The 24,284-nt window shown below is 52.2% G+C and overlaps 1 protein-coding gene across 1 annotated transcript in view; it reads right to left on the reverse strand.

Moving 5' to 3' along the window:
* The window catches only part of OTOG (otogelin), a 595,066-nt gene that overhangs the window by 193,195 nt on the left and 377,587 nt on the right, over positions 1–24,284 (reverse strand). The window contains exon 31 of the mRNA XM_075326471.1: positions 1,202–1,319. Coding sequence (XP_075182586.1) covers positions 1,202–1,319 — 118 coding nt within the window. The remainder of the gene's footprint in view (positions 1–1,201; positions 1,320–24,284) is intronic.

Consider the following 24,284-nt stretch of genomic DNA (forward strand, 5'->3'; position numbering starts at 1 on the left):
TGAGAGGACGGCCTGAGGGTAGAGAGGAGCGCTGAGAGGACGGCCTGAGGGTAGAGAGGAGCGCTGAGAGGACGGCCTGAGGGTAGAGAGGAGCGCTGAGAGGACGGCCTGAGGGTAGAGAGGAGCGCTGAGAGGACGGCCTGAGGGTAGAGAGGAGCGCTGAGAGGACGGCCTGAGGGTAGAGAGGAGCGCTGAGAGGACGGCCTGAGGTAAGAGAGGAAGGCTGAGAGGACGGCCTGAGGGTAGAGAGGAGTGGTGAGAGGACGGCCTGAGGGCAGAGAGGAAGGCTGAGAGGACGGCCTGAGGGTAGAGAGGAGCGCTGAGAGGACGGCCTGAGGGTAGAGAGCAGCGCTGAGAGGACGGCCTGAGGGTAGAGAGGAGTGGTGAGAGGACGGCCTGAGGGTAGAGAGGAGCGCTGAGAGGACGGCCTGAGGGTAGAGAGGAGCGCTGAGAGGACGGCCTGAGGGTAGAGAGGAGTGGTGAGAGGACGGCCTGAGGGTAGAGAGGAGTGGTGAGAGGACGGCCTGAGGGTAGAGAGGAGCGCTGAGAGGACGGCCTGAGGGTAGAGAGGAGTGGTGAGAGGACGGCCTGAGGGCAGAGAGGAAGGCTGAGAGGACGGCCTGAGGGTAGAGAGGAGCGCTGAGAGGACGGCCTGAGGGTAGAGAGGAGCGCTGAGAGGACGGCCTGAGGGTAGAGAGGAGTGGTGAGAGGACGGCCTGAGGGTAGAGAGGAGCGCTGAGAGGACGGCCGGAGGGTAGAGAGGAGTGGTGAGAGGACGGCCGGAGGGTAGAGAGGAGTGGTGAGAGGACGGCCTGAGGGTAGAGAGGAGTGGTGAGAGGACGGCCTGAGTGTGGATTGATATCAACAAGAACTGACTTTTGAAATGTTATGGACAGCTGGACAGAAAGTTGACAGCGCTCATTATAGGCAATGGGGACAGCCAGGTTCTGCTGTGCATCTGATAAGAAATCTGTTCCTCCACGGTCTCCATTGTTCTGCCTTTATAATGAACAGGACAACTAAAAAGTTTAGCGTTAGTCTGAACACAGCCATCAAGGATTGTCCATCCCTTTCTAAACTTTTCTTAATGTGGCCGGGTGCGCAAGAAATGGCGAACTGATGTAGCTGTCGGTTATTAAGGGCGTGGTGCCACATACTCCGTCCCTCTTTCTCTTCTGCAAAAGTTGGGATGTATTCATACCTGGGAATACTGTGACAACGTTGACCGGTGGGGTCTCTGCATGTTTGGTAACAGGCACTACTACAAGCATCATAGCGCCACTCACAGGTAGATCTCGGCTTCACAAATAACTTTGAATCTGCAAGATAAAAAATGTGATCAGAAGGCAAGGAATTTACAGAGATGTACCATGTGAGGGGTGCAGTGCTAAGACAGAAGTTAATGCTGCACCCTCATGTACCCCCAAAATAAATCCTTGCAAACCTCCATAAACATTCAACATGTGGAGCTGTCGGACACTAATATTGTATATTATTATGTAACCTTATTTCTGGGGTAGCATTAAAGGCCAAAATAGAGAAAGGATCAGATGGACAGAGAGTGCAGGAGCCAATTGGAGAACGGATCAAAGGGCTGAGAGTGCAGGAGCCAATTAGAGCAAGGATCAGATGGGCAGAGAGTGCAGGAGCCGGGCAGAGAGTGCAGGAGCCAACTAGAGAAAGGATCAGATGGGCAGAGAGTGCAGGAGCCAACTAGAGAAAGGATCAGATGGGCAGAGAGTGCAGGAGCCAACTAGAGAAAGGATCAGATGGGCAGAGAGTGCAGGAGCCAACTAGAGAAAGGATCAGATGGGCAGAGAGTGCAGGAGCAAACTAGAGAAAGGATCAGATGGGCAGAGAGTGCAGGAGCCAACTAGAGAAAGGATCAGATGGGCAGAGAGTGCAGGAGCCAACTAGAGAAAGGATCAGATGGGCAGAGAGTGCAGGAGCCAACTAGAGAAAGGATCAGATGGGCAGAGAGTGCAGGAGCCAACTAGAGAAAGGATCAGGTGGGCAGAGAGTGCAGGAGCCAACTAGAGAAAGGATCAGATGGACAGAGAGTGCAGGAGCCAACTAGAGAAAGGATCAGATGGGCAGAGAGTGCAGGAGCCAACTAGAGAAAGGATCACAGGACAGAGAGTGCAGGAGCCAACTAGAGAGGGGATCAGAGGGCAGAGAGTGCAGGAGCCAACTAGAGAAAGGATCACAGGACAGAGAGTGCAGGAGCCAACTAGAGAGGGGATCAAAGGGCAGAGAGTGCAGGAGCCAACTAGAGAAAGGATCAGAGGGCAGAGAATGCAGGAGCCAACTAGAGAAAGGATCACAGGGCAGAGAATGCAGGAGCCAACTAGAGAGGGGATCAGAGGGTAGAGAGTGCAGGAGCCAACTAAGGAGGGGATCAGAGGGAAGAGAGTGCAGGAGCAAACTAGTGAGGGGATCAAAGAGCAGAAAGTGCAGGAGCTAACTAGAAATGGGATCAAAGGGCTGAGAGAGGAGGAGCCAACTAGAGAGGGGATCAAAGGGCAGAGAGTGCAGGAGCCAACAAGAGAGAGAATCATAGGGCAGAGAGTGCAGGAAGCCTACTAGAGAGGATCACAGGGCAGAGAGTGACCAAGCCAACTAGAAAGAGGATCAAAGGGCAGAGAGTGCAGGAGCAAACTAGAGAGGGGATCAAAGGGCTGAGAGTGCAGGAGCCAACAAGAGAGGGGATCAGAGGGCAAAGAATGCAGGAGCCAATTAGAGAAATGATCAGATGGGCAGAGAGTGCAGGACCCAACTAGAGGGGGATCAAAGGGCAGAGAGTGCAGGAGCCAACTAAAAAGGGGATCAAAGGGCTGAGAGAGGAGGAGCAAATTAGAGAGGGGATCAAAGGGCTGAGAGTTCATGAGCCAACTAGAGGGGGAATCAGAGGGTAGAGAGTGCATGAGCCAACTAAGGAGGGGATCAGAGGGCAGAGAGTGCAGGAGCCAACTAGAGGGAATCAGAGGGCAGAAAGTTCAGGAAGCCAACTAGAGAGGGGATCAGAGGGCAGAGAATGAAGGAGCCAACTAGAGGGGGATCAAAAGGCTGAGAGTCCTGGAGCAAACTAGAGAGGGGATCAGAGGGTAGAGAGTGCAGGAGCAAACTAGAGAGGGGATCAAAGGGCTGAGAGCAGGCGCTGACTAGAGAGGGGATCAAAGGGCTGAGAGTGCAGGAGCCAACTAGAGAGGGGATCAAAGGGCAGAGAGTGAAGGAGCCAACTAGAGGGGATCAAAGGGCAGAGATTGCAGGAGCCAACTAGAGAGGAGATCAGAGGGCAGAGAGTGCAGGAGCCAACTAGAAAGGGGATCAGTGGGCAGAGAGTGCAGGAGCCAACTAGTGAGGGGATCAAAGGGCAGAGAGTGCAGGAGCCAACTAGAGAGGGGATCAAAGGGCAGAGAGTGAAGGAGCCAACTAGAGGGGATCAAAGGGCAGAGAGTGCAGGAGCCAACTAGAGAGGGGATCAGAGGGCAGAGAGTGCAGGAGCCAACTAGAAAGGGGATCAAAGGGCAGAGAGTGCAGGAGCCACTTGGAAAGAGGATCAAAGGTTAGAGAATGCAGGAGCCAACTAGAGAGGGGATTACAGGGCAGAGAGAGCAGGAGCCAACTAGAAAGGGGATCAGAGGGCTGACAGTGCAGGAGCCAACTAGAAAGGGGATCAGAGGGCTGAGAGTGCCGGAGCCAACTAGAGAAAGGATCAGGGGGCTGAGAGTGCAGGAGCCAACTAGAGAGGGAATCATAGGGCAGAGAGTGCAGGAAGCCTACTAGAGAGGATCACAGGGCAGAGAGTGACCGAGCCAGCTAGAAAGGGGATCAAAGGGCAGAGAGGAGCACTGAGAGGATGGCCTGAGGGCAGAGAGGAGCACTGAGAGGATGGCCTGAGGGTAGAGAGGAGCACTGAGAGGATGGCCTGAGGGTAGAGAGGAGCACTGAGAGGATGGCCTGAGGGTAGAGAGGAGCGCTGAGAGGATGGCCTGAGGGTAGAGAGGAGCACTGAGAGGATGGCCTGAGGGTAGAGAGGAGCACTGAGAGGATGGCCTGAGGGTAGAGAGGAGCACTGAGAGGATGGCCTGAGGGTAGAGAGGAGCACTGAGAGGATGGCCTGAGGGTAAAGAGGAGCGCTAAGAGGATGGCCTGAGGGTAGAGAGGAGCGCTGAGAGGATGGCCTGAGGGTAGAGAGGAGCGCTGAGAGGAGGGCATGAGGGCAGAGAGGAGCACTGAGAGGATGGCCTGAGGGCAGAGAGGAGTGCTGAGAGGATGGCCTGAGGGTAGAAAGGAGCGCTGAGAGGACAGTCCAAGGGCAGAGAGGAGCACTGAGAGGATGGCCTGAGAGGATGGCCTGAGAGTAGAGAGGAGCGCTGAGAAAATGGCCTGAGTGTAGAGAGGAGCACAGAGGATGGCCTGAGTGTAGAGAGGAGCACTGAGAGGATGGCCGGAGGGTAGAGAGGAGCGGTGAGAGGATGGCCTGAGGGTAGAGAGGAGCAGTGAGAGGACGGCCTGAGGGTAGAGAGGAGCGCTGAGAGGACGGCCTGAGGGTAGAGAGGAGCGCTGAGAGGACGGCCTGAGGGTAGAGAGGAGTGGTGAGAGGACGGCCTGAGGGTAGAGAGGAGCGCTGAGAGGACGGCCTGAGTGTGGATTGATATCAACAAGAACTGACTTTTGAAATGTTATGGACAGCTGGACAGAAAGTTGACAGCGCTCATTATAGGCAATGGGGACAGCCAGGTTCTGCTGTGCATCTGATAAGAAATCTGTTCCTCCACGGTCTCCATTGTTCTGCCTTTATAATGAACAGGACAACTAAAAAGTTTAGCGTTAGTCTGAACACAGCCATCAAGGATTGTCCATCCCTTTCTAAACTTTTCTTAATGTGGCCGGGTGCGCAAGAAATGGCGAACTGATGTAGCTGTCGGTTATTAAGGGCGTGGTGCCACATACTCCGTCCCTCTTTCTCTTCTGCAAAAGTTGGGATGTATTCATACCTGGGAATACTGTGACAACGTTGACCGGTGGGGTCTCTGCATGTTTGGTAATGAAGCCTACTAGAGAGGATCACAGGGCAGAGAGTGACCGAGCCAACTAGAAAGGGGATTAAAAGGCAGAGAGTGCAGGAGCAAACTAGAGAGGGGATCAAAGGGCTGAGAGTGCAGGAGCCAACTAAAGAGGGGATCAGAGGGCAGAGAGTGCAGGAGCCAACTAGAAAGGGGATCAGAGGGCAGAGAGTGCAGGAGCCAACTAGTGAGGGGATCAGAAGGCAGAGAGTGCACGAGCAAACTAGAGAGGGGATCAAAGGGCAGAATGCAGGAGCCAACTAGAGAGGGGATTACAGGGCAGAGAGTGCAGGAGCCAACTAGAAAGGGGATCAAAAGGGCAGAGAGTCCTGGAGCCAACTAGAGAGGGGATCAAATTTCTGAGAGTGCAGGAGCCAACTAGAGATGGGATCAAAGGGCTGAGAGTGCAGGAGCCAACTAGAGAGGGGATCAAAAGGTCTGAGAGTGCTGAAGCAAACTAGAGAGGGGATCAAAGGGCTGAGAGTCCTGGAGCCAACTAGAGAGGGGATCAAAGGGCTGAGAGTCCTGGAGCCAACTAGAGAGGGGATCAAAGGGCTGAGAGAGGAGGAGCCAACTAGAGGGGATCAAAGGGCAGAGATTGCAGGAGCCAACTAGATAGGGGATTAAAGAGCTGAGAGTGCAGGAACCAACTAAAGAGGGGATCAGAGGGCAGAGAGTGCAGGAGCCAACTAGTGAGGGGATCAGAAGGCAGAGAGTGCACGAGCAAACTAGAGAGGGGATCAAAAGGTCTGAGAGTGCCGAAGCAAACTAGAGAGGGGATCAAAGGGCTGAGAGTCCTGGAGCCAACTAGAGAGGGGATCAAAGGGCTGAGAGTCCTGGAGACAACTAGAGAGGGGATCAAAGGGCTGAGAGTGCAGGAGCCAACTAGAGAGGGGATCAAAGGGCAGAGAGTGCCGGAGCCAACTAGAGAGGGGATCAAGGGGCTGAGAGTGCCCTAGCAAACCAGAGAGGGGATCAAAGGGCAGAGAGAGCCGTAGAAAACCAGAGAGGGGATCAGAGTGCAGAGAGTGCCGGAGCCAACTAGAGGGGGATCAAAGGGCTGAGAGTGCCGTAGCAAACCAGAGAGGGGATCAAAGGGCTGAGAGTGCCGTAGCAAACCAGAGAGGGGATCAAAGGGCTGAGAGTGCCGTAGCAAACCAGAGAGGGGATCAGAGTGCAGAGAGTGCCGGAGCCAACTAGAGGGGGATCAAAGGGCTGAGAGTGCCGTAGCAAACCAGAGAGGGGATCAAAGGGCTGAGAGTGCCGTAGCAAACCAGAGAGGGGATCAGAGTGCAGAGAGTGCAGGAGCCAGAAAAAGAAGGGATCAAAGAGCACAAAGTTTAGGAGCCAGTTAGTGATGGGATCAGAGAGTGGAGGAGAAACATGAAAGGGAATGAGACAGCAGAGAGTGCAGGAGCCAGCTAGTGAGGGAATCAGACGGCTAAGAGTGCAGGAGCAATTTAGATATGGGATTATAGGGTAGAGACTGTAGGAGTCAACTCGAGAGAGGATTAGAGATGTAACACCCATACCGGCATCCCTCTGCTGTCCTGCCCCACTCCCAAAGTAGAGACATAAGAATTCTTACCTTCCCAGCCACCCAGCGGTGACTGCTTTATGCCTGGTTCCTGATGCTGTCTACCAGGACCTGCGCACGCTGCACAGGCCTCCTGCTAGTGCACATAGGTTGCGCTCACAGACAAGCCCCTTTTCTTAAAAAGCCAGTATGCCCTGATCCCGAAGTGCTTTTCAGCATGACTTCTACAACCAGAGATTGTTTGTGTCCTTGGCGCCAGCTTCCAAGGTACAGTTGATCCCTTGGGGCTGCCCTCTGTTGGCTACCTTCCAGCGTGTGTGTTGTCTATCGCCACCTCATGTGATTGGTACCTTCAGTCCAGTGGATCTGTAGCGCCCCTGAATACATCAGGGTGCTACAGGGAACTGCATACTGTTCCCTCAGGGTGCAGGACCTACCCCCCATGGTTCCAAGTTCCCAGAAACCGGTGTCACCTCCATAAGCACCACAAATCCCAATCAACACCTCACATCATGACATGTCAGACACACCAGTGGGTTGGTCTAACTGGAAAAGGGCCACCCACCTAGGGGTCAGGCAGACTGGTGGGAGGGAAGTGGGAGAGTCGAGTGAGAGCCCTCAAAGAGAGAGTAGCTGGGGAGTATTAGCTCCCGGGGAGCTAGATCGAGTTTGGGTCGCAGACGGCGGTCTGGGACCAGAGGAGTCGGGGACCAGTGGCAGTGACATTAGATAAGGGTGCGACAGATATAGTCTAGGAGGACTGTCGGCACCAGAAAGCCCAAAAGAACTGACCGGTACCGAGCACGACAGGGTACAGGACCCTAGGTCAGGAGCCGATTCAACGTCCTGGCAATTAACCTGCAGAGGAAGGGGACCTTCAGGGACCTTCCCAGAGAGCTCAGAGACTGAGGGCATCAGCACACCGGAGGACAGGGTTTTCCAGAGAAAGCAACCCATTAAAGTCCCAAGTGCCAGCCCTTAATAATAATAATAATAATAATCTTTATTTCTATAGCGCCAACATATTCCGTAGCGCTTTACAATTCAGGAGGATCATATACAAACAAGTAACAGTTATAGAAATACAATATTTAGAGGGGAAAAAAAAATAGTGTATAAAAAATACAGTGTATACAAAATACAAAAAAAATACAACCCTGCTCGTGAGAGCTTACAATCTACAATGAGATGGGGGGAGAGGCAAGGTTCAAGTGCTTATTTACAATGACAATCCAACCATCTCACGGAAATGGGGCTGGATAATGGTTTCCTGGACCAGTGGGCCCGAGAGCCTTGAGATGCCTTTGGGTGCCATGGAGTTTGATGTGGAGCTATGTTGTGAGAGGTTGTAGAGGGACTATGTGAATCGAATCTGATTAGGGAGTGTGATAGGCCGCCCTAAAAAGATGCGTCTTTAGGGTGCGTCTGAAGCTGAGTAAGTTGTGATTTGTCCTAACTTCTTGGGGTAGAGCGTTCCAGAGGGTTGGTGCAGCTCGGAAGAAGTCTTGGATCCGGGAGTGGGAGGTTCGAATTAGTGTGGATCTTAGTCGAAAGTCGCTTGCAGAGCGTAGAGAACGGGTGGACTGATAGACAGAGAGGAGGGTGGAGATGTAGGGGGGTGCTGCACTGTGGAGAGCTTTGTGGGCGAGAACAAGCAGTTTGAATTGGATCCTATGATATATGGGCAGCCAGTGCAATGACTGGCACAGAGCAGAGGCATCCGAGTAGCGGTTAGCCAGATAGGTGACCCTGGCTGCTGCATTAAGGATTGACTGTAGAGGAGAGAGTCTAGTTAGGGGGAGACCAATTAATAGAGAGTTACAGTAGTCCAAGCGAGAGTGGATCAGGGCCACGGTGAGGGTTTTTGTCGTTTCCATTGTGAGAAAGGGGCGGATTCTAGAGATGTTCTTGAGGTGCAAGCGGCAGGTGCGGGCAAGAGATTGTATGTGGGAGGTGAAGGAGAGATCAGTGTCAAGTATAACCCCCAGGCAGCGGGCTTGCGGCCTAGGACTTATTGTTGTGCCACACACAGAGAGGGAGATGTCAGGTTGAGGAAAGTTGGAAGATTGAGGGAAAAGAAGAAGTTCAGTTTTGGAAAGGTTAAGTTTCAGATAGAGAGCAGACATGACATTGCAAACTGCAGTCAGGCAGTCACTGGTGTTCTGTAGTACAGCGGGGGTGAGCTCAGGGGAGGAGGTGTATAGCTGTGTGTCATCAGCATAAAGATGGTACTGAAAGCCAAATCTGCTGATGGTCTGACCAATTGGGGCAGTGTAGAGGCAGAAAAGAAGAGGGCCAAGGACTGAACCTTGAGGGACCCCAACAGTGAGAGGAAGAGGAGAAGATGTGGAGCCAGCAAATGATACGCTGAATGAGCGGCCAGAAAGATAGGAAGAGAACCAGGAGAGCACAGTGTCCTTTAGGCCGATAGAGTGGAGCATAGAGAGAAGGAGATGGTGGTCAACAGTGTCAAAGGCAGCAGAAAGGTCAAGAAGAATAAGCAGAGAGTGGTCACCATTACGTTTTGCTGTCAATAGGTCATTGGTCACTTTGACAAGGGCAGTTTCTGTTGAGTGTAAAGGGCGGAAGCCAGACTGTAAAGGATCTAGAAGAGAGTGAGAGGAGAGGTAGCGGGTGAGGCGAGAGTAGACCAGGCGCTCCAAGAGTTTAGAGATGAAGGAGAGATTGGAGACTGGTCTGTAGTTGCTTGTGCAGGACGGATCGAGAGAAGGTTTTTTTTAATAATGGAGTAATGATAGAGTGTTTGAGGGAGGAGGGGAAGATACCCGAAGAGAGAGAGAGATTGAAGATTTTAGTTAGGTGAGTGGCGACAACCGGAGAGAGGGACTGGAGTAGAGGTGTGGGGAAGGGATCAGTAGGGCAAGTTGTAGGACGAGAGGAGGATAGGAGCCTGGAGACTTCCTCCTCTGTGACTGGGTCAAATGTGGAAAGTGAGCTGGATGGGATATGGGGAGGGATGGGATTCACAGGGCTTGGTGGCTGGGAGCTGATCTCTTGGCGGATGTTTTTAATTTTCTCTGTGAAATACGAGGCCAGGTCATCAGCATGAAGGGCTGTGACAGGGGTCTGTACTTTGGGACTGAGGAGGGAGTGAAAGGTGTCAAAGAGTTTTTTTGGATTGTTGGCAAGTGAGGAAACAAGGTTGGTGAAGTAGGTCTGTTTGGCAAGGTGAAGGGAATAGTTATAGGTCCTTAACATGAACTTGTAGTGGATGAAGTTTTCTGGTGTGCGGGTTTTCCTCCATAGGCGTTCGGCGCTCCTGGAGCATCGCTGGAGAAATCGAGTTTGTGATGTGAGCCAGGGCTGTTTTACTCTGTGTTTGGTCTTTCTGAGGGTGAGGGGCGCTACTTGGTCTAGTGTAGTCCTGAGTGTGTCATTGTAGTGCTTTACAGCCAGATCAGGACAGGAAAGTGAGGATATAGGGGACAGTGATGCGTGTAAAGAGTCTGAAAGTGTCTGAGAATCGATGGCCTGTAGGTTTCTGAATGTGTGATTGGTGGGAGTGTGCTGGGGCGGACGAGGGTTTGTGAGCTTGAAGGAGAGGATGTTGTGGTCAGAGAGGGGAAGAGGTGAGTTGTCAAAGTCAGAGATTGAGCAGAGGCGGATAAAGACCAGGTCAAGGGTGTTACCATCTTCATGTGTCTCAGAGGATGAGAGTTGTGAGAGGCCAAGGGAGGTGGTGAGAGATAGAAGCTGGGATGCAGAAGGGGAGGAGGGGCTGTTCATGGGGATGTTAAAGTCTCCTAGGATCAGGGTTGGTAACTCTGAGGACATGAAGTGCGGCAGCCAGGCTGAAAAGTGGTCAAGGAACTGGGTGGGTGAGCCTGGTGGACGGTATATGACAGCTACTCTGAGGGGAAGGGGGTGGAAGAGCCTGATGGTGTGGACCTCAAAGGATGGGAATGAGAGTGATGGAGCTGGGGGGATGACCTGGAAAGTGCACTGTGGGGACAGTAGTAAGCCTACTCCACCACCATGTCTGTTTCCAGGTCTTGGTGAATGGGAAAAGTGTAAACCACCATGAGAGATGGCAGCAGGGGAAGTAGTATCAGAATCCTGAATCCAGGTTTCAGTTAGGCCTAGTAAGTTAAGAGAGTTATTGAGAAAGAGGTTGTGGATGTAAGGAAGCTTGTTACATACAGACCGTGGATTCCAGAGAGCACAATTAAAAGAGGGAAGTGAGGGTGTACAGGGAATGTTAATAATATTGTCAGGGTTTCTATGGGAGGTGGGGGAGGGGGTAAAGTTAGGCTGGGGTGGACCGGGATTAGGAGAGATATCACCTGAAAGAAGTAGGAGTAGAAGGAGAAAGGTCAGATGGTTTTTGGACTTGTGGCATGGCTTTTTTTGGAAGTCCCTGGAGCTTGATTGGGAGAACATCTTCACTTAAAAACTGAAGAGCGGGACCTTATAGTTTCAAGCTAGAGGGACCGACACGGACACGAAACTGTGCACGGAGGCAGGCCCCGGATTACTATGTAACACTGGTGGGACCGGGTACTTGAACGGGCTTCCCACAGCGGCAGCGGCACACAGAGAATTTGGTTTACTTGCAGCGTGTGTGTCACTTTTATAATCCTCATCCAGCACCACGACTACCAACAGTGAGTACCTTGGTCCCCTGCACCCCGCGCTCCCAAATAGCTACCAACACCCCTGAGCCCAGGACCTTCCCTACCTGTGGAGGGACAAACATTAGGCTGCTTAACTCCTTCTGCCCCGGTACTCCTTACAGCAGCGGCGGTAGTCCCATTACCGCAACCCACAGGTGGCGTCACAAACGTCTCCCCTGTAAATATCCCCTTTTACGGATCAAAGTGTCCGCCAAGTCAGGTCCGGACCCCCTCGAGCCACAATCCCGGATCCGAGCAGCCCAACTAACACCGGGACGGTACAGATACACTAATCCTGTGCTCGCCAAGCAAGCATTACAGTTTGCCCAAGCCATAGATACCGCTGGCCCCTGTGACGCTCTTTTCACCAGCCTGCAGCAAGAGGTAGTCCAGCAACGTGAGACACAGGACCGTGTGGTTACTCATCTTCGGTGACTGGATACCGCTTTCAAGCCATATCTCTGTCGAACGTGGTACCGGCTGCGGTTCCTACCCCAGCAACAAATCCAGCTCCAAGTTCCTGTCTTCGTCTGTTGTCGCCTCCATGGTTTGACGGTGATCCCCATTAATGCAGTCTTCATAAACCAGTGTTCTCTGTACTTTGAGCTGTTGCCACATCTGTTCTCCTCGGATCGGATCAAAATGACCTTTATGATGTTGCACCTGAGAGGCGAAGCCCTACTTTGATCAACCCACTGTGGAAGAGAAATGTTCCAATCACCTAGAGTCTGCCAGTCTTCTTGGAGATGTTTCGCAAGGTGTTTGATGAGCTGGGTCGAGTTTCTTTGGCCACATCATTGCTCCTCATACTACACCAAGAGAGCCTCACCGTAAGCCAATATGACGTCCGCTTCAGCACCCTGATCCAAGAACAATCCAGAGAGACGAAGCGAGAAAAAAAATATGTCATTGAACTTGGCTCCTTCATTCCAGATGCCCATCATGCTGCTACCTGTAGCCTCCGTTGCCTTCTCCGAGCCTATGGAGGTGATAAAGTGCACCTGTCAAGTTTCCACCATGAGATCCATTGAGGGGTGCTTCTACTGCGGAAGTCGTACGCAAATGATTCGCTTCTGTCTGAAGAAGCCGGGAAACTGTTCAACCTAGGATCTGTAGAAGAGCCACCCTAGGTAAGAGCAAGTCCTCTCCACCCCTTCAAATGACCATGTCCGTGAAGACACAAGTGAAGACACAAAATTCTCCAAAACAGCCTTGCTGGACTCTGGTTGCACGTGTCACAGGGAATGACTCAGCCACTGTTACTGTGCCTGCCATGACTTCAGCAGCATGAATCAGTTTTGGACTGGATATCCGGAGAGGTACTCAGGTGGAGTCATTCCTGCCATGAAAGTTGTCTTCTTTCCATGCAACCTACTTGGCCGCCTGTGAGACCCTCTAATCTTTTGGGGCTGCCACCCGCCTACTGGCCCTACGCTGATGTCTTTGACAAAAAGGACACTGAGACCCTGCTACAACATAAGCCATATGACTGTCCTATCGACCTTCTTTTGGGTTCGACTCCTCCTCTGTCCGAGGCTGAGACCCAATCCATGTCCGCGTACATTAAGGAGAATCTAGCAAGAGGATTCATCCAAAAGTCCTCCTCACCGGCCGAAGCGGCATTCTTCTTTGTGAAGAAAAAGGACGAGTCTCTTTGGCCAGTTATCAACTATAGAGGTCTCAACCAAATTGCGGTAAAGAATAAATACCCGATGCCGCTTATGCCAGCATTGTTTGACCGGCTCTGAGATTCCAGGATTTTCTCCAAACTCTACCTGGTACAACCAAATACGGTCGGGTGACGAGTGGAAGACTGCCCTGTGATGGCCACTATAAGTATCGGGTCATGCCAACAGGCTTTCAACAATGCTCCTGCAGTCTTCCAGGAATTTGTCAACGATATATTCCGAGATCTGATCTACTCATATGTGGTAGTGTACCTGGACGACATCTTGGTGTTTTCTCCCCATCTGCCCACACAGAGGAGAAATGTGCGCCAGGAGCTGCAGAGACTAAGGGGTTCTTTGCACACTATGACATCGCAAGCCGATGCTGCGATGCCGAGCGCGATAGTCCCGCCCCCGTCGCAGCAGCGATATCTTGTGATTGCTACCGTAGCGAACATTATCGCTACGGCAGCTTCACATGCACTTACCTGCCCTGCGACGTCGCTCTGGCCGGCGACCCGCCTCCTTCCTAATGGGGCGGGTTGTGCGGCATCACAGCGACGTCACACGGCAGGCGGCCAATAGGAGCGGAGGGGCGGAGATAAACGGGACGTAAACATCCTGCCACCTCCTTCCTTCCGCATTGCAGCCGGGACGCAGGTAAGGTGATGTTCCTCGCTTCTGCGGCTTCATACACAGCGATGTGTGCTGCCTGCTGGAATGAGGAACAACATCGTACCGTCGCTGCTGCAAAAACATGGAAATGTCGGACCCTACACCGATCATACGATAACGACGCTTTTGCGCTCGTTAATCGTATGTAAAAGGATTCACATACTGCGATGTCGACAGCGACGCCGGATTTGACCCCACCGACACCGCACCTGCGATGTTATAGTGTGCAAAGTACCCCTAAGGGAGGATTGTCTCTATGCCAAAATGCCAAATATGAGAAGTGCCTTTGAGTGGTTTTCCCTGTCTTTACTAGGCTAATTAATCTCAAACACCGGCCTGAGAATGGATCCAGACAAGGTATTGGTGGTGCTGAAGTGGCCTTGGCCTGAAGGTTTGAAACTAATCCAGAAGTTCTTCGATTTCGCCAATTATTATTGTCAGTTCATCCCTCAATTTTTGTCCCAGAATCTTCTCATCTCGGCTGTGACTCGCAAAGGGGTGAATCCACAGGTGTGGACTCCAGAAGCGGAAGACGCTTTTGTCACCCTCAAGCAGGCCTTCTCTTTGGCTCCGGCGCTGCATAGACTGGAAACTAGAAGCAGTTCATCCTGTAAGTAGATGGCTTCGTCCTTCAATGCTGGTGCGGTCCTCACGCAGATGTCTGCTGCAGGTAGGACGGTAACTTCTGCATTCTTTTCCAGGGTCTTCCCTCCTGCCAAGCGCAACTACTCAATTGGTAACCGAGACCAAGAAGGCTCTGGAAAAATGGCGATATCTGCTGGAGGGAGTGATGCATCCAGTCATCATCTATACCAGTGATGGTGAACCTGTGGCACTCCAGCTGTTGCAAAACTACAATTCCCATCATGCCTGGCCATTCAAAGCAAAAGCTTTGGCTGTGAAGACATGATGGGAATTGTAGTTTTGCAACAGCTGGAGTGCCACAGGTTCGCCATCACTGATCTATACCGACCACAAGAACTTGGCCTACCTACAGTCGGCTCAGAGGTTGAAGACCGGTGGTTATTGTTCTTCAGCCAGTTCGACTTCGTTCTGCATTTCTGCCCAACTGAGAAGAACAACAAGGCTGATGAGCTTCCTCGGTTGCTTCTGTTGGCTGACCAAGAGGAGTAGTGTCAGCATATTCTTGAGCCTTCCAAGATGCTGTTGGCAGCTCCTATAGACGTGTCTTGAGTCCCTCCCTTTAAGACATTCATTGCTGAAGCAGGCAGGAAGCGAGTTCTTAAGTGGGGTCATTCTTCCAAATTGGCTAGTCACACTGGACAGAAGAAGTCCCTTCAGCTAATCTCTCGATTGATAGACAACACTGTGACAAAATGTTCTAGAGTTTATTTTGGGCTGTCCATCATGTGCCCACAACAAGACCACAAAGAAGCTTCCTGCTGGTCATCTGATTCCTCTACAGATGCCATCTGCTCCTTGGCAACATATTTTGATGGACTTTATCACCGCACTGATGATGTCCTCCGGTTGCACCGACATGTGGGTGCTGGTAGACAACTTTTCGAAAATGGCCCATTGCACGCAGCTGACTGGGTTGCTCTCTGCGCCAGTACTCGCTGAGCACATCTTCCATCTGCACAGTCTACTGCTCCACTTTGCGTTTGAGAGAAGTGTCCAGTTTACTTCTCAGTTCTGGAGGGTCACTTGCAAGTTACTGGATGTCACCTTGGACTTCTTATCTGCCTATCATCTGCAGTCTAACGGCCAAGTAGAATGGGTGAATCAGATTCTGACGAACTTCCTGCGGCACCTCATCAACGAGCACCAAAGCGACAGGGTAAAGTTCCTTCCATGGGCAGAGTTCTCATATAACAATCACGTGAGTGAATCTTCTGTCAAGTCTCCATTTCGCATTGCGTAAGGACAGCAACACAATTCTGTTCCCAGTGGCGCTCACCTCCGGCAATCCTGCAGCCGATTCCCTTGTCAAGACTTTCTCTGATGTCTAGGCAGAAACCAAGTCCTCCCTGGAACAGTTCTCCATCCGTATGAAGAGGCACAGGGACAAGAGATGCCTCGATCCACCTTCATTCTGGCCCAGAGACAAGGTATGGCTCTCTTCCAGGTATGTGTCAAAAGTTGCCTTCCTACAAGTTGTGTTCATTTGAGGTGCTGCAGTGGATTAATGAAGTATGCTACAAGTTGAAGCTCCTGGCCTCCTTATGAATTTCCAACTCCTTCAATGTGTCCCTCCTCAAACCAATGATCCTGAGCCGTTACTACAGAGATCCAGGTACCTCGCTTCCTCCGGTCAATTGATGAAGACACCTCGCTGTGAAAAGGTTTAGAGGTAAAACCTACTTATTAGTGGACTGAAATGGGGTTTGGCCCTGAGGAGAGGGAGCCAAGGGAGAAAATGAATGCCCTTCTCCTTAAGAGATTCATGGAAAAGGGGGACGTAAGTAAGGGGTACTGTAATGCCTGTACCAGCATCCCCGCACTGTCCTGTCCTCCCCTGGCGCCAAAACTGGCATTTTCACCTTCCCGGCCTCCCAGTGGTGACTGCTCCATCCCCGATTCCTGCTGAGGTTTCCCAGGGCCTGTGTACATTGGAATGCACGTAACATGGGCGCGGAAACAACCCTTTCTTTATGGGCCAGTTCACCCTGATCCGGCAGTGCCTTACAGCATGTGCTGCTGCTTTTACTGTGCTGTGTGTTGTTGTTGATTCCTACCCATGTTTTAGTGCATGACTAGTCCGCTACAGTTGCTGCTGCAACTATCCATGCTGACCACCTCCTACAATATCTGCTGCCGCTGTTGCAAGTATCCATGCCGTCCGCTCCTACGATATCAGCTGCTGCTGCTTTAACAACCAGAGACTGTTTGTATCTGTGACGCTCAATTCTGAGGTACCATTGATCCCCTGGGGCTGCCCTCTGTCAGCTACCTACCAGCATGTGTCTCTCGCCACCTCCTATGGTTTTAGTAAGGGACCCGGTAGCCGTTCTAGTTCGCTCCTCCAGGCCAGTGATCGATATCTTTGGTCCAGTGAAGTAATACAGTGCAGGGACCAGCTAGAGAGGAGATCAGATGGCAGAGTGCAGAGCCAACTAGAGAGGGGATCTCTCACAACACTCCTAGCCAGTCCCTATACAAGTTCTTCACCTGTCGCCGAGCTGGAACCTGAAGCCCTGAGTAACCCTACAATAGTCTTGGCTAGTAAGTGGACAGGTAAGGAACACTAGCCCCACTAAAACAACACACAAGGGAAAGGAAGATAAACAGGGTGGAAACACACCAACAGACTGCTGCAGTCAGCACCATGACTGCAGCCTAAACAGCAACGTCTGGAGAGGATTTCACCAGCTCTTTCCAACTCCAGGCCAAGCATCCAAATGAGAATGAACAACCGGCACCCTCTAATTGGAGCAGAGATTATATATAAGGACTGGGAGTGGTCCAAACTAGAAACACCTAGTAAGGCTGGGGCCACACGGGGACTACTGCGATCCCCTTGCATGACACTCAGCTCATGCCAGCAGTACAGCAGAGCCGAGTGTCATGCATGTGTCCTTGCAACTGAGGTCCGTTTGTGCTGCGGGGGGCGGGCCGGCACTCAGGAGGGGTGGGAGGGATTTCTCTCTCTCTCTCTCTCTCTCTCCTGCGTAGCCGGCTATTGCCATTCTCGCTCTGCATGCGCGGTACACCGGTGTACCATGAGTGCAGTGCGATTTTTCTCTCGCCCCATTCACTTGAATGGGTGCGAGAGAAAGAGTCTCGAATTACAATCGCAGAATGCTGCAATTGTTTTCTCGGTCCGATTAAGGCTGAGAAAATAATCGCTCATGTGTGCTGACACACAGGCTAGAATTGGTCCGAGTGGAATGCGATGTTTTATAGCACTCCACCCGCACCATTTTTCTCGCCGTGTGGCTTAGGCCTAATGAGAATGCTTCCTGGCAAGGAATACTGACATTAAACTTCTCCTCCCCAAAGGAAAGGAAGCTACATTTAACTACAGGGGGGAGCATAACAATAGCTTTCTAGCACTGAATCTGTCTCAAGTCTCAAATACAAAGAGATAGCCATGACAGGATCAGAGGGGAGTGGGTGCAGGAGCCAATTAGACAGGGGATCAGAGGGCACAGAGTGCAGGGGAAAGCAATAGAGGTGATTGGAGGGCAGAGAGTGAAGGGGCCAGTTAGAGAGGGAATCAGAGTGCAAAAAGTACAGGAGATAAATAGAGTGGGCATCAAAGGGCAGAGAGAGCAGGAGCCAAATAAAGAAAGGGTCAGAAGGCAGAGAGTGCAGGAGCCAGAAAGAGAGGAGGCCAGAGGACAGAGTGCTGGAGTCAACTAGAGAGGAGATCAGAGAGCAGAGAGTGCAGGAGCCAACTAGAGAGGGGACCAAAGAGAAGAGCCTGCAAGAACCACAGGGAGAGGGAATCAGGGGGCAGAGAGTGCAGGAGCCAGATAAAAAGGGGGATCAGAGGGCAGAGAGTGCAGGAGCCAACTAGAGAGGGAATCAGGGGGCAGAGAGTGCAGGAGCCAACTAGAGAGGGAATCAGGGGGCAGAGAGTGCAGGAGCCAAATAAAGAAAGGGTCAGAAGGAAGAGAGTGCAGGAGCCAGAAAGAGAGGAGGCCAGAGGACAGAGTGCTGGAGTCAACTAGAGAGGAGATCAGAGAGCAGAGAGTGCAGGAGCCAACTAGAGAGGGGACCAAAGAGAAGAGCCTGCAAGAACCACAGGGAGAGGGAATCAGGGGGCAGAGAGTGCAGGAGCCAGATAAAAAGGGGGATCAGAGGGCAGAGAGTACAGGAGCCAACTAGAGAGGGAATCAGGGGGCAGAGAGTGCAGGAGCCAACTAGAGAGGGAATCAGGGGGCAGAGAGTGCAGGAGCCAAATAAAGAAAGGGTCAGAAGGAAGAGAGTGCAGGAGCCAGAAAGAGAGGAGGCCAGAGGACAGAGTGCTGGAGTCAACTAGAGAGGAGATCAGAGAGCAGAGAGTGCAGGAGCCAACTAGAGAGGGGACCAAAGAGAAGAGCCTGCAAGAACCACAGGGAGAGGGAATCAGGGGGCAGAGAGTGCAGGAGCCAGATAAAAAGGGGGATCAGAGGGCAGAGAGTACAGGAGCCAACTAGAGAGGGAATCAGGGGGCAGAGAGTGCAGGAGCCAACTAGAGAGGGAATCAGGGGGCAGAGAGTGCAGGAGCCAAATAAAGAAAGGGTCAGAAGGAAGAGAGTGCAGGAGCCAGAAAGAGAGGAGGCCAGAGGACAGAGTGCTGGAGTCAACTAGAGAGGAGATCAGAGAGCAGAGAGTGCAGGAGCCAACTAGAGAGGGGACCAAAGAGAAGAGCCTGCAAGAACCACAGGGAGAGGGAATCAGGGGGCAGAGAGTGCAGGAGCCAGATAAAAAGGGGGATCAGAGGGCAGAGAGTACAGGAGCCAACTAGAGAGGGAATCAGGGGGCAGAGAGTGCAGGAGCCAGATAATAAGGGGGATCAGAGGGCAGAGAGTGCAGGAGCCAGATAATAAGGGGGATCAGAGGGCAGAGAGTGCAGGAGCCAGATAAAAAGGGGGATCAGAGGGCAGAGAGTGCAGGAGCCAGATAAAAAGGGGGATCAGAGGGCAGAGAGTGCAGGAGCCAACTAGAGAGGGAATCAGGGGGCAGAGAGTGCAGGAGCCAACTAAAGAGGGGACCAAAGAGAAGAGCCTGCAAGAACCACAGGGAGAGGGAATCAGGGGGCAGAGAGTGCAGGAGCCAGATAAAAAGGGGATCAGAGGGCAGAGAGTGCAGGAGCCAGATAATAAGGGGGATCAGAGGGCAGAGAGTGCAGGAGCCAAATAAAGAAAGGGTCAGAAGGCAGAGAGTGCAGGAGCCAGAAAGAGAGGAGGCCAGAGGACAGAGTGCTGGAGTCAACTAGAGAGGAGATCAGAGAGCAGAGAGTGCAGGAGCCAACTAGAGAGGGGACCAAAGAGAAGAGCCTGCAAGAACCACAGGGAGAGGGAATCAGGGGGCAGAGAGTGCAGGAGCCAGATAAAAAGGGGGATCAGAGGGCAGAGAGTGCAGGAGCCAACTAGAGAGGGAATCAGGGGGCAGAGAGTGCAGGAGCCAACTAGAGAGGGAATCAGGGGGCAGAGAGTGCAGGAGCCAAATAAAGAAAGGGTCAGAAGGAAGAGAGTGCAGGAGCCAGAAAGAGAGGAGGCCAGAGGACAGAGTGCTGGAGTCAACTAGAGAGGAGATCAGAGAGCAGAGAGTGCAGGAGCCAACTAGAGAGGGGACCAAAGAGAAGAGCCTGCAAGAACCACAGGGAGAGGGAATCAGGGGGCAGAGAGTGCAGGAGCCAGATAAAAAGGGGGATCAGAGGGCAGAGAGTACAGGAGCCAACTAGAGAGGGAATCAGGGGGCAGAGAGTGCAGGAGCCAGATAATAAGGGGGATCAGAGGGCAGAGAGTGCAGGAGCCAGATAATAAGGGGGATCAGAGGGCAGAGAGTGCAGGAGCCAGATAAAAAGGGGGATCAGAGGGCAGAGAGTGCAGGAGCCAGATAAAAAGGGGGATCAGAGGGCAGAGAGTGCAGGAGCCAACTAGAGAGGGAATCAGGGGGCAGAGAGTGCAGGAGCCAACTAAAGAGGGGACCAAAGAGAAGAGCCTGCAAGAACCACAGGGAGAGGGAATCAGGGGGCAGAGAGTGCAGGAGCCAGATAAAAAGGGGATCAGAGGGCAGAGAGTGCAGGAGCCAGATAATAAGGGGGATCAGAGGGCAGAGAGTGCAGGAGCCAAATAAAGAAAGGGTCAGAAGGCAGAGAGTGCAGGAGCCAGAAAGAGAGGAGGCCAGAGGACAGAGTGCTGGAGTCAACTAGAGAGGAGATCAGAGAGCAGAGAGTGCAGGAGCCAACTAGAGAGGGGACCAAAGAGAAGAGCCTGCAAGAACCACAGGGAGAGGGAATCAGGGGGCAGAGAGTGCAGGAGCCAGATAAAAAGGGGGATCAGAGGGCAGAGAGTGCAGGAGCCAACTAGAGAGGGAATCAGGGGGCAGAGAGTGCAGGAGCTAACTAGAGAGGGAATCAGGGGGCAGAGAGTGCAGGAGCCAAATAAAGAAAGGGTCAGAAGGAAGAGAGTGCAGGAGCCAGAAAGAGAGGAGGCCAGAGGACAGAGTGCTGGAGTCAACTAGAGAGGAGATCAGAGAGCAGAGAGTGCAGGAGCCAACTAGAGAGGGGACCAAAGAGAAGAGCCTGCAAGAACCACAGGGAGAGGGAATCAGGGGGCAGAGAGTGCAGGAGCCAGATAAAAAGGGGGATCAGAGGGCAGAGAGTACAGGAGCCAACTAGAGAGGGAATCAGGGGGCAGAGAGTGCAGGAGCCAGATAATAAGGGGGATCAGAGGGCAGAGAGTGCAGGAGCCAGATAATAAGGGGGATCAGAGGGCAGAGAGTGCAGGAGCCAGATAAAAAGGGGGATCAGAGGGCAGAGAGTGCAGGAGCCAGATAAAAAGGGGGATCAGAGGGCAGAGAGTGCAGGAGCCAACTAGAGAGGGAATCAGGGGGCAGAGAGTGCAGGAGCCAACTAAAGAGGGGACCAAAGAGAAGAGCCTGCAAGAACCACAGGGAGAGGGAATCAGGGGGCAGAGAGTGCAGGAGCCAGATAAAAAGGGGATCAGAGGGCAGAGAGTGCAGGAGCCAGATAATAAGGGGGATCAGAGGGCAGAGAGTGCAGGAGCCAAATAAAGAAAGGGTCAGAAGGCAGAGAGTGCAGGAGCCAGAAAGAGAGGAGGCCAGAGGACAGAATGCTGGAGTCAACTAGAGAGGAGATCAGAGAGCAGAGAGTGCAGGAGCCAACTAGAGAGGGGACCAAAGAGAAGAGCCTGCAAGAACCACAGGGAGAGGGAATCGGGGCAGAGAGTGCAGGAGCCAGATAAAAAGGGGGATCAGAGGGCAGAGAGTGCAGGAGCCAGATAATAAGGGGGATCAGAGGGCAGAGAGTGCAGGAGCCAGATAAAAAGGGGGATCAGAGGGCAGAGAGTGCAGGAGCCAGATAATAAGGGGGATCAGAGGGCAGAGAGTGCAGGAGCCAGATAAAAAGGGGGATCAGAGGGCAGAGAGTGCAGGAGCCAGATAATAAGGGGGATCAGAGGGCAGAGAGTGCAGGAGCCAGATAATAAGGGGGATCAGAGGGCAGAGAGTGCAGGAGCCAGATAATAAGGGGGATCAGAGGGCAGAGAGTGCAGGAGCCAGAAAGAGAGGAGGCCAGAGGACAGAGTGCTGGAGTCAACTAGAGAGGAGATCAGAGAGCAGAGAGTGCAGGAGCCAACTAGAGAGGGGACCAAAGAGAAGAGCCTGCAAGAACCACAGGGAGAGGGAATCGGGGCAGAGAGTGCAGGAGCCAGATAAAAAGGGGGATCAGAGGGCAGAGAGTGCAGGAGCCAGATAATAAGGGGGATCAGAGGGCAGAGAGTGCAGGAGCCAGATAATAAGGGGGATCAGAGGGCAGAGAGTGCAGGAGCCAGATAATAAGGGGGATCAGAGGGCAGAGAGTGCAGGAGCCAGATAATAAGGGGGATCAGAGGGCAGAGAGTGCAGGAGCCAGATAAAAAGGGGGATCAGAGGGCAGAGAGTGCAGGAGCCAGATAAAAAGGGGGATCAGAGGGCAGAGAGTGCAGGAGCCAGATAATAAGGGGGATCAGAGGGCAGAGAGTGCAGGAGCCAGATAATAAGGGGGATCAGAGGGCAGAGAGTGCAGGAGCCAGATAAAAAGGGGGATCAGAGGGCAGAGAGTGCAGGAGCCAGATAAAAAGGGGGATCAGAGGGCAGAGAGTGCAGGAGCCAGATAATAAGGGGGATCAGAGGGCAGAGAGTGCAGGAGCCAGATAATAAGGGTGATCAGAGGGCAGAGAGTGCAGGAGCCAGATAATAAGGGGGATCAGAGGGCAGAGAGTGCAGGAGCCAGATAATAAGGGGGATCAGAGGGCAGAGAGTGCAGGAGCCAGATAATAAGGGGGATCAGAGGGCAGAGAGTGCAGGAGCCAACTAGAGAGGGAATCAGGGGGCAGAGAGTGCAGGAGCCAACTAGAGAGGGAATCAGGGGGCAGAGAGTGCAGGAGCCAACTAAAGAGGGGACCAAAGAGAAGAGCCTGCAAGAACCACAGAGAGAGGGAATCAGATGGCATAGAGTGCAGGAGCCAGATAGATAGGGGGATCAGATGGTAAAAAGTGTACACAACCCAAGCAGCGGTGAAGAATCATTGTTTAGCCTATGGTTGGTGTTGCTCACTATTAAGCACATGATGCATTGAATGAAAGAGTAGTGCCACCTGTAGGCCTCACCATGACCAACATCTGGAGTCCAGATAAGAGATGAGCCTTGCTCTGGTCCTGAGCTCATACTGTGCTGTCAGCATGCAGTGATGCAAACCCCCTGGTCTGGGAAAATGGATCTGTGATGGTGGGATATTGTGGGTCATGTACCATTTTGTGTGGTTTCATGTTTTGGGTGTGGTGGTCTGCCTATTCAATGTATTGTTTATCCTGTCTGCAGGGTTAAAACTGCTAGAAGTGCTTCTGTCCCTAGGTGTGGGGGAGGGGGCCTGGAATCCACCTAAACTCTCTGCTTACCTGAGGTATTAGTGATTCAGTCTGGCTGAGCAGAAGAGAGAAGCAGTCTGTTTGAGAACTTGGAGAGTAGAATGAAGATTTATTCTCTGGGCTGAAGCTGCGGCTTCTCAGAGAGGCTTGGACATTTATCGCTTACTGGACTATGTTTGTTTTTCTTTACTATTTTTACCCTCTGTATGGTGGATTCATTTATGGACTGTTTGATATGCTTGGAATAAATGTTCTTTGGATTGTTCCATCATCTCTCGCTCTGTTGATTGTGTGATATGGGAGAAGGACTCCGTTACAGAATCCATACCCCTCTTTGCTGCCACCTGAATTGACAGATGATGTTACAGGGTTCCGGGTGTCCATTATCTCCAATCTGTCTTCTCAATAGTCATCAAGAAATTCAAAGCGTCTCCCACCCTCCATCCGAACCCTGCCTGGAGTGGCGTAACATTACCATCCCAAAGAACAAATGCTGCGGTATTTCTAATTAAGGATGGAGTCACTAACATTAGCGAGTACTGCCGAAATGAGCTTCATCTTCCCCATATAGGAGCCATGTCTCATTTCACCCCATACGAGAGCCGTGCCTCATCTCACTGCCCCGAATCCTCCCCATACGGGAGCTGCACAACATCTCCACACATACAGGAGCCATACTTCATGTGATGGTGGAATATTATGGATTGTGTACCATTTTGTGTGAATGTTTGGGCGTGGTTCACTCTCTTATTTGTACTGCTTGTGTGTACATTGTCCCATTTGCAGGTTTAATTCCTCCCCTGCCAGCCTTTTGTTCCTAAGTCGGGGGAGGGGGCGTGAGATCTACCTACTGTAAACTCTCTGCTTACCTGGGAGTTTCAGTCAGTCTGTGTGGAACTTGCGGAGAGAAGGAAGAAGATTGAACCTCTGAGGGAAGCTGCGGCTTCTCAGAGAGACAAGGACATTTATTTATCACTTTCTGGACTATATTCGTGTGTTTTTACTCATTTTACCCTCGTTTTGTGGATTATGTTATGGATCGTCTTGATTTACTTGGAATAAGTGCTCTTTGGATTGCTCACTCATCTCTCGCTTTGTTGATCATGTGATATGGGAAAAGGACCCCGTGACACTTCATTTCTCCATGCAGGAGCCACGT

This window comes from Anomaloglossus baeobatrachus, chromosome 10, assembly GCF_048569485.1.
Source record: "Anomaloglossus baeobatrachus isolate aAnoBae1 chromosome 10, aAnoBae1.hap1, whole genome shotgun sequence".
NCBI classification, from domain to species: Eukaryota; Metazoa; Chordata; class Amphibia; order Anura; family Aromobatidae; genus Anomaloglossus; species Anomaloglossus baeobatrachus.